We start from the raw sequence: 13,781 nt of genomic DNA, 5'->3' as shown, positions 1-13,781 counted from the left end.
CTTTCTCTAGCACTGTGTGTTCCCTCTTTGGTCCTTGGTGAATCTGCCTTTTCATTTGGCCACATCTACAACTGGGATTGACGCTGATGCTGCTGCTGCCGCAATGACAGGCCCCAACTTCTTTGGGCCTGAGAGCTGGAAGCTCGAATTCAGGCCACCACCCCTTTCTAAGAGAGAGACATGGGAGTGCTAGTGCAGAAGGTATTAGAAGGGAGACAGAGAGGCAGAGACTGCAAGAAAGGCAGCTAGAGATAGAAACACACATGCCTCTCTGGGAATGTTAAAATAAATAATTTGTGGTTGAGAGATGGGGGTGCCTTAGGGCCAAAAAGTGGTCCTGTTTTATCTGCTTATATATGACTTCTGCTTCTCCCCTCTTCTACCACACCTTCTGCTTCTTTCCCCTTTCCTCTCCTGCTCTGTTTGACTTCCTTGTATTTGGGATTCATCCCTCGAAGATCCCCTCCAGCAAATGTAAGAGCATCTTGCTCCCTCAGTGGGTACCAGGACCCCCAAGGCTTTGCCCTTCTGGGCTTATTCCCATATTCTAGGAATTAGCAGAAATAATAACAAAGTTGATGGCCAGGTAGCGTTGAGGAGAAGCAGTGAAAGGTAGACCTCTGACCAAGATTTTAAAAGTAAAGAGCCCGGCCAGTGTGGCTCAGTGGTTGAGCATCAACCTATGAACCAAGAGGTCATGGTTTGATTCCCGGTCAGGGCACATGCCCAGGTTGTGCTCAATCCCATGTAGGGGATGTGCAGGAGGCAGCTGATCAATGATTCTCTCCCATCATTGATGTTTCTATCTCTCCCTCTCCCTTCGTCAATAAAAAAAAAATTAAAATAAAGAGCTTTGAGGAATCAACAAGAGCAGTGGCTGGGCAGTGAGGAAGGCAAGTGGATGCCCTGGATCTGGCTGTGGCCCCTGAGTGAGGACTTAACCAAAATCATGTTGCCTTCTGACTGTCCTCCTCCTGCATTTACTGGCTTGTCTGACTTAGGTCTGTGGATTCTCTGCCCTTCTGACATTGTTCAGAATTGACCCAGACAGCCACTGGAGACAGTCGGATCTTCAGCCTAGCGAGGCCTGGGAGCCTGGTCCAGGTCACTGTCTCCTTGTAACCCTCATTGTTTCCAGTCACATTGGCTGACCCTCCCAGGACACCCCCCAGGGGCCAGGTCTCCTTCCAAGAGCCCTGACCTAGTTCCAACCTTAGTAATTGCATTTGGTCCCCCTGGAGTCGCTTACAAATGAGGACTCTCTACTTCTAGTCTTAACCTCCTCTGATAGTCTATTTTTAATCTCCCAAATTCTCCCCACTAATCACCCTGCTCTGCCTGTCCTGGTTCAGGAAGAGCAGGTTCTGCCCTGGGCCTCTGTGTCTGTCAAGGTCCTTTAATTATCCCCAGTTGCGAAAAGTGAGACACAGAGAAGTTAAGTAATTTTCTTAGGGTCACACAGCTAGTTCATGATGAAGTCGAGATTTGAACCCAGACTCCAAGCTGTGTCTGATAACAGATCCCTGTCCTGGCCACCAGGTGACCTTGGTCCTCAATGCCTGCCCCTACTTTGCCCTGTGACCTGAACGAGGCATTAACAAAGCCATTAATTGCAGGCGTCTTCCATTAGAAGGCACTCTCAGTTTATGTGCCACTAAAAAAGAAAACAAAACTGCTGTTTAAATTAGGCCATGCCGATTTTCATATACACTCCAATTCCAGAAATGTCAGAATGTGACCAAAAAATGTATGTCTTAGAATCAGTGAAGTATAGGAGTTTCTCTGAGTCTCAAATTCCTCGTCTGTACTTGGTGGAAGAGGTTTCTTCCAGACCCGTCAATGCCATGGACAATTCTCTCAGGTTCTGTGCATCACTGGCTGTCCTGTTTCCATGGTAACTGGGGAACAAGCTTCTTGGAAACTCTGGTGGTTCTTGGAATGCACCAGATGTTATAGACAGATTTCCCTCCCTGACATTTCGGGCCTGGAGACCCTAAAATCCCCCTCCGACACTGGGAGCTCTCTGGAGTCCTGGAAACGAAGGGAATGTTTTGATAGAAATGAGTGGGCAGGACCTTGACAGTCAGTTCAGGCCATCTCTTCAACGAATAATATAACAAGCATCCTTCACCTTCAAACAGCATTAGCTTTGTGACCCAAATTGAAATTCTTGGAAGTGTGAGTCCTCTATCTTCCCTTTCTGTATGCTTTCTTCCCCTCAAAAGTCTTCCTTACCTCTCTCTTCCATCCATTAGTGAGTACCTGTGCCCTCCCTCACTAACAAGCCCTCTCAGAAAAAGACCTCATGTTAGACAATTCTTTGCAAAAAAATACCCACGTGTTGTCTCTCCCAGAGGCATTTGCACTGTTATGCTTTCTCATGCAAGAACAAAAGGCTTTCAACAAAATTCTTGCTCAAGGCTTTTAGACATCAGCAAGACCGGACTTCCAGGGGGCATCAGAGAGGTTTTCCAAGTTGGAAGAAAAACTGTGCCTTAGATTGGTTCCCTGTGATGCTCCAACTCAATCTCTAACACAAGGGACTTACAAATAGGACACCGTTATGATTTCTGTTTCTATTTTTCCTTTGGAGCTCAGGCATATAAAAGTGGGTTCATCAGCCCTGGGTGGTGTTCTCAGTGGTTAGAGCATCGGTCCGAGCACCAAAGGGCACTGGCTTGATTCTCACTGGGTTGAACGTTCCATCCTTGGCCCTGGTTGGGGCATGTGTGGGAGGCAACCGATGGGTGTGTCTCTCTCACATCGATGTTTCTCTCTTTCTCTCTCTCCCTTCCCCCTCCGTCCTGCCCTCCCTTACACTCTCTCTAAAAATCAATGGAAAAAAATACCCTCCCATGAGCATTAACAAAGGGGAAAAAAGTGGATTAATCCTAATTTTTAGATTAGGACACACTGACATCATAGGGCCGGCCATTGTTATTTCGTTAGATAGCCAGTTAGTTAGTTCATTCATTGATTTGTCCGTTAGTTTTTAAAATGTAGTAAGCTCCCAGGAACCCACCACTCAACACAAAACCTAAGGTCTTGGCAATAATCTACATCCAGCCCTTCTCATCGAACCAAAGTAACAATTGAAAGATGATGACCCCTTGAAGTTTATCTTGCTCCTCTTAAGATTGGCCTGGGGTTGGTTGGGGGCGGGGAATAATTGTCACTCCTCCCCATTAACAGAGGGGAAACTGAGTTTCGTGGAAAGGAAGCCTCGAATAACCTTTAGCCAAGGCCACTAAAGACCATCCTCTCTCTCCCTTTCTGCCAGGCCAGGCAAGGGACAGGATTGGGATTAACAGGAAAGTCAGACTTGGTAACCCCCGCAACAGCACTAACCTTCTCTCTGTTTCCCCCTCGCCCTTGTAGACTATGCAGAATTCATTTTCTTAGGACTCTTTATGTCCGAAATGTTTATAAAAATGTACGGGCTTGGAACACGGCCTTATTTCCACTCTTCCTTCAACTGCTTTGACTGTGGGGTAAGTGCCCTGGTTTCCATGGAGTTTATTTCTGCGACTCTTACCCAGCATGATGCTGATAGTTGGGGACACCAGAAAGGGGGAGCAGGGTCCCCCTGGGTAGGAGAGGCTCAGCTGAACGCAATAGGAATGCGAGGACCAGCTCAAACATTGGGTGCAGGCACCCAGCGCTGTCAGCCACTGCCTGTGGGAGAGCCAATATGTGGACCCTCTTTGGAAAGTGGGGGTGACCTGGCCAGGGCTAGGGATTCACCCTCGAGAAACTCGTGCCCGGGAGACACATACAAGAATGATCTGAGCGGCCTTGCTTACAGTAGTCCCGAACCAAATGACCCAAATATCTCTTTGCGGTAGAATAGATAGGTGGCGGCGTAGCCATGTAATGGAATTCTCTGCAGCAATGAAAGGCCGCCCACCACATCTGCACCCATCGGCTTTACGATACTGCACAAAAGGAGGCAGACAGTGACAAACGCAGACCATACCGCGTGTGCCGTTCTGCTCATCAAAGTTCAGGTGGACAAAACTAAGCTGTATTGGTTAACGGTGATACTCGAATACTTTAAAAAGGCAAGACCTCAGACACATTACGATGAGCGGAATAACGATAAGCTGGACACAGAAGATCACGTGTGGCATCATGCCATCTACATGAAATGTGCAGAAGCGGCAAATCCACAGACAGGAAGCAGATCAGTGGCTGCCAGGGGCTGGGGGAGGGGATGGAGAGTGACTGCACGTAGGGACATGGTCTGCTTTGAGGGTGACAGAAATATTCTGGAACTAGATAGAGATGATGATCATACAACATTGCAAATGAATGTTACCACTGAATTGTGCCCTTAAAATGGTTAATTTTATGTGCTGTGAATTTCACCTCAACCTTTTTTAAATCTAGGAAATAGTTGCTACAGAATTCAGGACAGTGGTTAAGTCTGAGGGGTCCCCAGGGTGCTGACATGTCCTGTTTCTTACACGGGCGGTAGCTACACAGGCACTCACTCTGTAATTACTTGTTTCTGGAATTCTGTGCTCTCACCAGCTCTTAATAAATAAAAACAGAGAAGGGACGAGAGGGGTCTGAGCGCCGCACCCTGCTGGCGTTTGAGGGTGGGAGTTGGGGTGGGTTCCTGCAAGGTTCGGGCCCAGGCTGTGTTTGCAAGGACGCTGGGCACCAGAGCCGATCCTGTGTCCTAGGTTATCATCGGGAGCATCTTTGAGGTCATCTGGGCCGTCATAAAACCTGGTACATCCTTTGGAATCAGCGTGTTACGAGCCCTCAGGTTATTGCGTATTTTCAAAGTCACAAAGTAAGTCTTTGTGGGAGGGATGGGCATTGGGGCCAGGAGGGATGGGGCACCTCCAGCATGTTGGGAAGGTGGGCTCAGCGGCCGCCACCCAGGCCCAGCCTAACGCCCACCCCCACCCCCGGCCTCTGTTGGCAGGTACTGGGCGTCTCTCAGGAATCTGGTCGTCTCTCTTCTCAACTCCATGAAATCCATCATCAGCCTGTTGTTCCTCCTTTTCCTGTTTATCGTCGTCTTTGCACTTTTAGGAATGCAGCTCTTTGGCGGCCAGTAAGTGCTCGGCAACTTCTCCGACTTCTGCTTCTCTGGGGTCTGACCCAGGGACCCCTTCAGCCCCCACACGCCAAACTCAGTGCCTCCAGAGACCGTCCTCATGCCGACTGCCCATCTCGTGGCCCGGACGCCCTGTGCACGCACCCAGACAGGCAGGGCCCTGGGTACCACTCAGATGTCCTTCTGGGGGACGGAGACGTGAAGATGTTGCCCTGGAAACAAGATGCTAAACTACGCCCTCACGACACCTGGGGCAGGGCCAACGGGAAATGTCTGCGTTTCCCCCACAGGTTTAATTTCGATGAAGGGACTCCTCCTACCAACTTCGACACTTTTCCAGCAGCAATAATGACGGTGTTTCAGGTACAACCCTAACCCAGCCCCGCGCCATGCAGGGCCACAGGAAAGCACCAGAATCCAGAGCAGAGGGAGGAGGACCGTGGGCAGGAGCCTTTATTGGGGTTTCCCCAGGAAGGAGTCGGGGAGGATGAGCCGGTTGAGGATTGGCTCGTTTGAATAATTTCGGCAGGCTCTGGGGCGTAGAGGCTGACCAGTGGTCTGGTACCTGGCCCTGGAGTGATTCGGGCAGAGAATGCTGGCCTGGGGGGTGAGAGCCTGATGGGGGAGGTGGTGGAAGTGTGGGCCCTGGTTTGTATTTGAAAAGTATGTTTGGGGGCCAGTTGTTCACTATCCCTAGGATTTAGCCAGCCTGACTCCCTCCAGGGTCAGCAAGGCCCAGATGTCAAAGCATCAGAATACAGAAAAGACACACCCACCCTCTCCCAGAACTGCAAGACACCCCTCCCCTATTCCAGAGCAAAGACATTGACCCTGGGTGGTCTCCCCAAACCGGCGTCTGTACCCCTGTGGGCACATGATCTGAGGATTGGGACGGGCCCCGCTGGGACCGCCGGAGCCTTTCCAGTGGGTTCTGTCTCTTTGGAGGGCAGACAGTTATGGAAAGTGGGACTTCGCTCCCCGCTTCTGGGAGAGTGGTTTCTAAATAAGACCCCAAGGTGGGGGTTGGAAAGAGGACCCCATGTAGCAGAGTTCTGACCCCTCACATTAATGATTCAATCGTAGTCACCACCACCCACAGGTCCTCAGCACAGGGTCCTGGCCCAGGAGCAGCTCTGGCCCCCATGCCACTTGGAAGTGTCTGGAAACAGTTTGGGTTGTAACCCCGAATGGGGGAGTGGGTGTTACTGGCACCTGGTGGGAGGAGGCCAGGGCTGCTGCTCAACACCCACAGCACAGGGTGCCCCACCCCCGAGAATGACCCGGTCCCAAAGGGCAGCAGTGCCGAGGCCGAGAAACCCTGCGTGGTGAGCAGGTTAGCGTGTCTGGAGTTCTTTCTCATTTACTTGATCCTCATGGAAATATCATGAAGGAGGCAAGTGGCATTGTTTTAACAAGTACGTGGACACCACCTACCTATCCTCTCAGTCACTCCATAAGCATCAGCCCAGTTTCTGGTCACCCGCACCTGCTGGCAAAGCCTGCTCTGGCCACCAGCACCCGCCTGCCCAGGCACAGCAGCCAGAGAACCAGTGAAGATGTTACTTAACAGAAACTTATTTCTCACACTTCTGGAGGCTAAAAGTCATGGTCAGGGTGTCCACAGGGGTGGTTCCCGGTGAGGACTCTTTTCCTGGCCAGCAGGCGGGTCTTCTCGATGTGTCCTCACATGTGGGGAGAGAGCGAGCGAGACAGAGAGAATGCCCAAGCTCTGCGGTGTCTCTTCTTACAAAGACACTAATCTCATCATGAGGGCCCCACCCTCATGGCCTCATTAACCTGAATGACCTACCTTTTCCAAATATCATCTCATGAAGGCCTAGAGCTTCAACGTAATAATTTAGGGGACACAGCTCAGTCCCTATCAAACCCCCTTATTACCTCAGGGAAGACAGAGTTATGAAGGTTGGTGACTTCCCCAGGGTCCCCTCCTCCTAGAAGCTGGGCTGGGAGCCCTTCACTGCAGGGACAGGCAGGTTGGGGCCCCACAGCTGCGTCTCCGAGGGGCCCGTGGCTGAGAGGGGGGTTGGCTGTGTGTTCCTCCCTCCCTTTCAGATCCTGACAGGCGAGGACTGGAACGAGGTCATGTACGATGGCATCAAATCTCAGGGCGGCGTGCAAGGCGGCATGGTGTTCTCCATCTACTTCATCGTGCTGACACTCTTCGGGAACTGTATCCTCCGCGGTGGCGCGTGGGGACACGCCTGGATGGGGGCGCGAGGGAGGGGACCCGGAGACCCCGACGCCCAGGGTCCCAGCGGCGTTGCTTTCCCTGACTCTGGCGTCCGCAGACACCCTCCTGAATGTGTTCTTGGCCATCGCGGTGGATAATTTGGCCAACGCCCAGGAGCTCACCAAGGTGCCGTTGGTGGGAGGATGTTTCTCTGGCAAAGTTACCACCCGTTCGTGACAGATCGGGACCGTGCTGGGCATGTGGGGACGGGGACAGGGTCAGAGCTTTTGCCCTGGAGGCACCGTGCCAGGGAGAAGGCACCCCTCCCCCCTCAAGCAGACGGTCCCTAGTTAAGTGGATTCTACAGCAAAGGAGGTGGGAGGGGGTGAGGCACTGGGTTACAGGAAGCAGATGGCAAACTCCACCGAGTCCCCGTGGACAGGCAGCGGGCAGTGTCAGAGGACCTCCAAGGGATGATGCAGCCCCAGGCTCAAGGGCACTCACTCTAGACCTGAAAGGACAGGCCAGATGGAGAATAACCCACACAGGGTCTTGGGGCTTGGTGTCCATCCCCGTGAGCTTGGGAGCTGGCCGGACCTCACCGCTGACTGGTAGCAATGAAGGATTCTGGCCCTGGATGATGTGGCTCAGTTGGTTGGGCATTGTCCCAGGCCCTAACAGGCTCCTGGTTTGATTCCTGGTCCAGGCACATGCCCAGGTTGCAGGTTTAATCCCCAGCAGGGGTCATGCAGGAGGCAGCCAATCGCTGTTTTCCTCTCTGATAGTCATGGTGCCGGGCATTGCTGTTACCTGGCCGGACCTCACCGCTGACTGGTAGCAATGAAGGATTCTGGCCCTGGATGATGTGGCTCAGTTGGTTGGGCGTTGTCCCAGGCCCTAACAGGTTCCTGGTTCGATTCCTGGTCCAGGCACATGCCCAGGTTGCAGGTTTAATCCCCAGCAGGGGGCATGCAGGCGGCAGCCAATCGCTGTTTTTCTCTGATAGTCATGGTGCCGGGCATTGCTGTTAACGCCTTTTTGCAGAAGGAGAAACTGAGGCTCAGAAAGACAAAGTCCCCGGCCCCAGCTGGCATGAAAAGAGCACCTACTGTCCATAGCACCACCCTGTGCGTGTCAGGTGCTCGGCACAGTGCTTGGTACAATCAAGTGCTCCATATAGGAGCCTCTGGCAGTCACTGAGCAGGAGCCAGGCCCTGGGCCTCAAGCTCTCATTTTATAGACCCAGTAAGGGAAGGCTGGGATTCGAACCCAGACCCGGCAAGCTCCAAAACCCACGTTCTCGATTCACATACCCTGCTCCTTTCATTTGAGTCCAGCTGGGCAGGCAATGATAAAAGTAACAACCACAGAAAGTATAATGGCCGTTTAATGCTGGGCACCAGCCAACACAACAGATGGGGAGTGACTGTTCTCCCCATTTCACAGATGAGGAAAATGAGACCCAGAAAGGCTAAGGGGCATTGCCACATCGTTAGGAACTGAACAAGTAGACAAGTGACCCCTCAAAGAGCAGAAGATAGGAGGTCAAAAGAGAATTTGGGAGGTTGGGGTGAGAACCGTCCAGGTGAGGAGAAGCCCGGTTTTATTCGTGGTCAGCGCTAATGAGTCATCTGGGCAGCACCTGGTGCCGGATGCCCCCTTTGGGGCCCACCTCACACAGGCCCGAGGAAGCAACGTTGCTCTCAGTGACACCGCTCATACCCCTACGAATGCCCACAGCAGGGCCTCGGGGATGGCTGTGCACTGCACGAGGTAAGCTGAGTACCTTTTGGCAGTTTGAGAGGGGGCGAGCCAGGAACAAAGGCTTTTAGGAGCTACAGCCTCCGCCCTAACTTCTCACCAGCAGCCCCGTCATATGGAGAGAACGTGTGCAGAGTCTTCCTCCCAGCCCGGGAGGGCCAGGCCTGGGCGTCCCACGGCTTTGTGGCCCCAGAGCCTCGAGGTGTTCAGGATGTGTTCATGGAGCGGAACCGAACTGAGCAGACGTTGCCAACCCTCCATCTGCCGAGCCTGGCAGGAGGGAGAGAGAGTTTCCCAGGCCCGGCTCCGACTGGGAGGGAAGAGGGGGCGCGGAAGTCTCCACCCCCCGAAACACACAGCCATGGGCCTGGCCACCGTGGAGCCGGCTGGCATGGCTGCTCTGGGGACCGATCCAGCCGTGAGCTCATCCAAGTCATTGCGAAGAGGGGACGCCAGGAGGGGGCGCAGAGGGGAGGGAGAAAGGCAAGCTCCTCGCCTGTGAGGTGCGGACATTCTCCTCCAGACCCACATTCTTCATTTATTCCATAAGCGTATCTTAGCATTTAACCTGTGGCAGGCACCCCGCAAGCCCCTGGTGTGTTTTTAGCTCATTTAATCTGCACAGAAACCCCGGGAGGCACCTTCTCACATCCCCACTTTACGGCTTTTGTCACTCATTCAAAAGCATTTATTGAGGACCTACTGTGAGCAAGGCCTGGTCCAGGAACCAGGGACGCAGCCATAAACAAAATACACAGAAACCCCTGCCCTCATGGTGCTGATATTTGAGTGAGAGAGACAGACAGGGAATAAAATTGTCAGATGGTGCTAAGTGCCAAGGAAAAAAGTGAAGTAGAGAAAGAGAGAGCTGAAATTTTGAATGAGGATTATGAGGCGTGGGGAGGTTCAGTGACTTGCCCAAGGTCACGCAGCAGTAAGGAGTGGAACTGGGATGTGAATCCAAGTAGGTCTAGAATGTGTGCTCATGACCACACGCACTGGTGCTTAAACATGAGCATGTCTCATACTCACCTGGGAGCTTGTTGAGGATGCAGGTCTAGACCCAGCCCAGGTTCTTGCGGGGCCTGGGAAACTGTATTTGCAGTGTTTCTGAGGTAGGTGGTCCACGGTCCTGGCTCTGAGAAACCCTGGGTGTGGTGCCAGGAGGCAGGAGGCCTTGTGAGAGCTGGGGGTCTGGCTGGATCCCTCCTCTGTGTTGTCACTGACACAGTGTCCTGACCTGACCATTTCTGAGGTGGTAAGATTGCTTCTTGCCCCAGGGATCCCAGCCCAGGGATCACATGACTTTTCCTATTGGGTTCATCTCTGGCCATTTCTTTTCTGTTGCTTTTTCTTTGTTGGCTTTTCAGTTTTACGAGTGAGGCCCTGCATGAAGGCTGAAGAAGGATTTAAGGCCCCAAAACATCTTTTTCTTGCGTATTTTTAAAACATCTTCCCTCAGCCCTAGCGGGTTTGGCTCAGTGGATAGAGCGTCGGCCTGCGGACTGAAGGGTCCCGGGTTCGATTCTGGTCCAGGGCATGTACTTGGTGGCAGGCTCCTCCCCAGCCCAGGCCCTGGTCGGGGCGTGTACAAGAGGCACCCAATCAATGTGTTTCTCTCACATCGATATTTCTCTGTCTTTCCCTCTCTCTTTCATTCTCTAAAAATCAATGGAAAATATCCTCGGGTGAAGATTTAAAACAAATAAAAACAATCTTCCCCTATTCTCCTCCTTTTTGAACCTGACCGGCTGAGCATATAAGCTCCTCCCCTGATTTCCCTCCGGAGGCTGTTGGCAGTGTCTGCGATGGGCCCTGGGATGCCAGATTTTTCTGCACGTGGGGACTAGTCAGTGTTGTTATGTGTGTTTCCAGTCTCGGTTCAGGAAGCTTAAGTGGCCTGAAAATTAGAGTGAGAGGAAAATCTTTGCATTAATTTCCGGCTCCTTGAGACGGTGCAGAAAAATCTCCACTGTGAAAGGGGAGGGAATCTTTTTCTTTCTTTTCCTTTCCTCCTGGCTGTGTGCTAACATAGGGTTAATAATGGCTAGGTATCTGGCGTGTACCTATAGGGGACAGCAGTACACTTAACCGGCACTAGGCATCTGTCCCTATTGTCAGGCCTGGGCTCTGATTGGTGGAAACCAAGGCCAAACCTGTTTGTAAATATTTTCAAAGTCGCCCGTGATTAGCAATAGGGTCAGAGAGGAGGCCCCGAGGCCCTGTTCGTGTTTTGTAAACAGGGATCCCCTGTGCCTTTTAGGATGAACAAGAAGAAGAAGAGGCAGCCAACCAGAAACTCGCCCTCCAGAAAGCCAAGGAGGTGGCAGAAGTGAGTCCTCTGTCCGCGGCCAACTTGTCCATAGCTATGTAAGTGCCCCCAGCTGTGGCTGGCATGCTCTCCAGGCTCCTCGGCCTCTGCACCCTCCCCAGTCAAGGGTTTGGGGGCAGGAATCGGTCCTTGACAGGGTGGAGCTTTAGGAAGAGGTATTTCTGCCCTCCCACTCATTTTTGCACAATATATATTAATTAGAGGCCTGGTGCACGAAACTCAGGCATTGGAGGAGGGGGGTCCCTCAGCCCAGATGTGAGAGGGCGCAGGCCAGGTGAGGGACCCCACTGGTGCATGATCAGGGCTGGAGAGGGACACGGGAGGTTGGCCAGCTGGGAAGGGACCACGGGAGGGATCCAGGGCGTGTCCAACCCATCTCACTCAGTCCCGATCAGCTGGACCCCAGCAGCAAGCTAACCTACCGATCAAAGCATCTGCCCCTGGTGGTCAGTGCACATCATAGCGAGCGGTTGAGTGGCCTTAGCATATCATTAGCATATTACGCTTTGATTGGTTGAACGGATGACTGGACACTTAGCATATTAGGCTTTTATTATATACGATAAGCACCTACTTACTATGTGCCAGGAACTGTTCTAGCTGCCGGAGATAGAGCATTAACAAGGCATTAACTGTATAGCGAGTGCTAGGAGTGGAGAGAGTTGGGATTTTTATTTTATTTTATTTTATTTTTATCTCTTACCCCCTCTTCCCGCCCCCCTACCCTCCCCAGCCTTCCCGCTGTCAGGATTTTTAAATATAGTTGTCAGGAAAGGCTTCACAGAGAAGGTAACAAGGGCCAAAGGAGGGAGGAGTCATGGGGGATCAGGGGCAGATCATCAGGACCTCGTGAACCGTGGGGAGGACTTAAACTTTTGTTGGGAGTAACGAGGGAGCCATGGAAGGTTCTTGAGCAGAAGGACAGGATCTGACTCAGGAGCTCACAGGCGCCATCTGGCTGCTGTCAGGGGAGCAGACGGGGTGAAGGCTGGAACCAGGAAACCAGGTTGGAGATGACTGCCCTGGTCCATGCAGGAGATAGTGGTGGCTGGACCCGAGTGGTGGCTGAGGAGGCGATGGATACAGCTGAATTCTAGACAGATCGTGACAGTAGAGAGAGTGGACAGAGTTTGTTGGTGGATCACAGGTGGTGAGAATGAAGGTGTCTTGATGGAAAGGAGATTTGTTGACACCATATTCTTAATTGTGCCTGTGTGGGGTGTCCTGGGGATTCTGCACACTGTGGGGCAATGCATCATGGGACAATGGCAAGGAGGCTTTCTCTCCCCAAGTAGAAGGAAGTGGCTTGGGATGGGGAGCCCGGAAGATGCATGCTCAGGCAGCCTATTGGAAGGCCAGGGTCTGTATAAAGCTATCCTGCAGGCTGCTTTGCCCCAGTGCGTAAATAGGCACCTCCCATAGGCTTCTAAGTGCCCACTCTGGCTCTCCTGGGACTCCTAGACCAGTGGTCGGCAAACTGCGGCTCTCGAGCCACATGCGGCTCTTTGGCCCCTTGAGTGTGGCTCTTCCACAAAATACCGACTTCTGCGCATGGGCCACGAAGTTTCAATCGCACTGTACGTGCGCGCTGGTATTTTGTGGAAGAGCCACACTCAAGGGGCCAAAGAGCCGCATGTGGCTCGTGAGCCGCAGTTTGCCGACCACTGTCCTAGACCTCCTATGACCGGAACTGCAGGGTGGCAGGCAGTGCGGGGCCTCCAGATCTGCTCCAGGCCAGTGTCCATTATGATTGGCTGTGTCAGAAGTTAAAATATTGGGAATATCCAGACTGCCTCCAGGGAGTCATGTGCTATAATATAAAGAGGACTATGGGGGCACCCACCTGGGCTGAGACCCCCATCAACCAAAATGCCCAGCCAGGTAGAGATTTCCATTGTGTATCTGGACTGAGATGCCCACCTGGGCCAAGATACCTGTAAAGCCAAGATGTCCAGCCAGGTTGAATTTTCCACAGTTGAGACACCTACTTGGGCCAAGATGCCCACCTGGGCCGAGATGCCCACCTGAGACAAGATACCCACCTGAGACAAGATACCCGCGTTGGTCAAGTCTGCCGTAAGTTCAGTGTTCCATGCAGGTACAGTGGTCTAATCCTCGAACCCTTCCCTTGCAGGAAAGAGCAACAGAAGAACCAGAAGCCGGTCAAGTCCGTGTGGGAGCAGCGGACCAGCGAGATGCGCAAACAGAACCTGCTGGCCAGCCGGGAGGCCCTGTACAATGAGATGGACCCCGACGAGCGCTGGAAAGCTACCTTCGCCCGGCACCTGCGGCCCGATATGAAGACCCACCTGGACCGGCCGCTGGTGGTGGACCCCCAGGAGAACCGCAACAATAACACCAACAAGAGCCGGGCCGCCGAGCCCACGGTAGACCAGCGCCTGGGCCAGCAGCGGGCCGAGGACTTC

At 52.7% G+C, this 13,781-nt stretch overlaps 1 protein-coding gene across 1 annotated transcript in view; it reads left to right on the top strand.

Moving 5' to 3' along the window:
* Positions 1-13,781, top strand: part of CACNA1A (calcium channel, voltage-dependent, P/Q type, alpha 1A subunit) — a 232,481-nt gene that overhangs the window by 122,722 nt on the left and 95,978 nt on the right. The window contains exons 12-19 of the mRNA XM_014529428.1: positions 3,379-3,491; positions 4,689-4,801; positions 4,937-5,068; positions 5,362-5,434; positions 7,145-7,262; positions 7,381-7,448; positions 11,287-11,393; positions 13,490-13,781. Coding sequence (XP_014384914.1) covers positions 3,379-3,491; positions 4,689-4,801; positions 4,937-5,068; positions 5,362-5,434; positions 7,145-7,262; positions 7,381-7,448; positions 11,287-11,393; positions 13,490-13,781 — 1,016 coding nt within the window. The remainder of the gene's footprint in view (positions 1-3,378; positions 3,492-4,688; positions 4,802-4,936; positions 5,069-5,361; positions 5,435-7,144; positions 7,263-7,380; positions 7,449-11,286; positions 11,394-13,489) is intronic.

The sequence above is a fragment of the Myotis brandtii genome, unplaced genomic scaffold (assembly GCF_000412655.1).
Source record: "Myotis brandtii unplaced genomic scaffold, ASM41265v1 scaffold680, whole genome shotgun sequence".
Lineage (NCBI taxonomy): Eukaryota > Metazoa > Chordata > Mammalia > Chiroptera > Vespertilionidae > Myotis > Myotis brandtii.
Note: the sequence above shows the minus strand (reverse complement) of the source record. Positions and strands in the feature narration are given on the sequence as shown.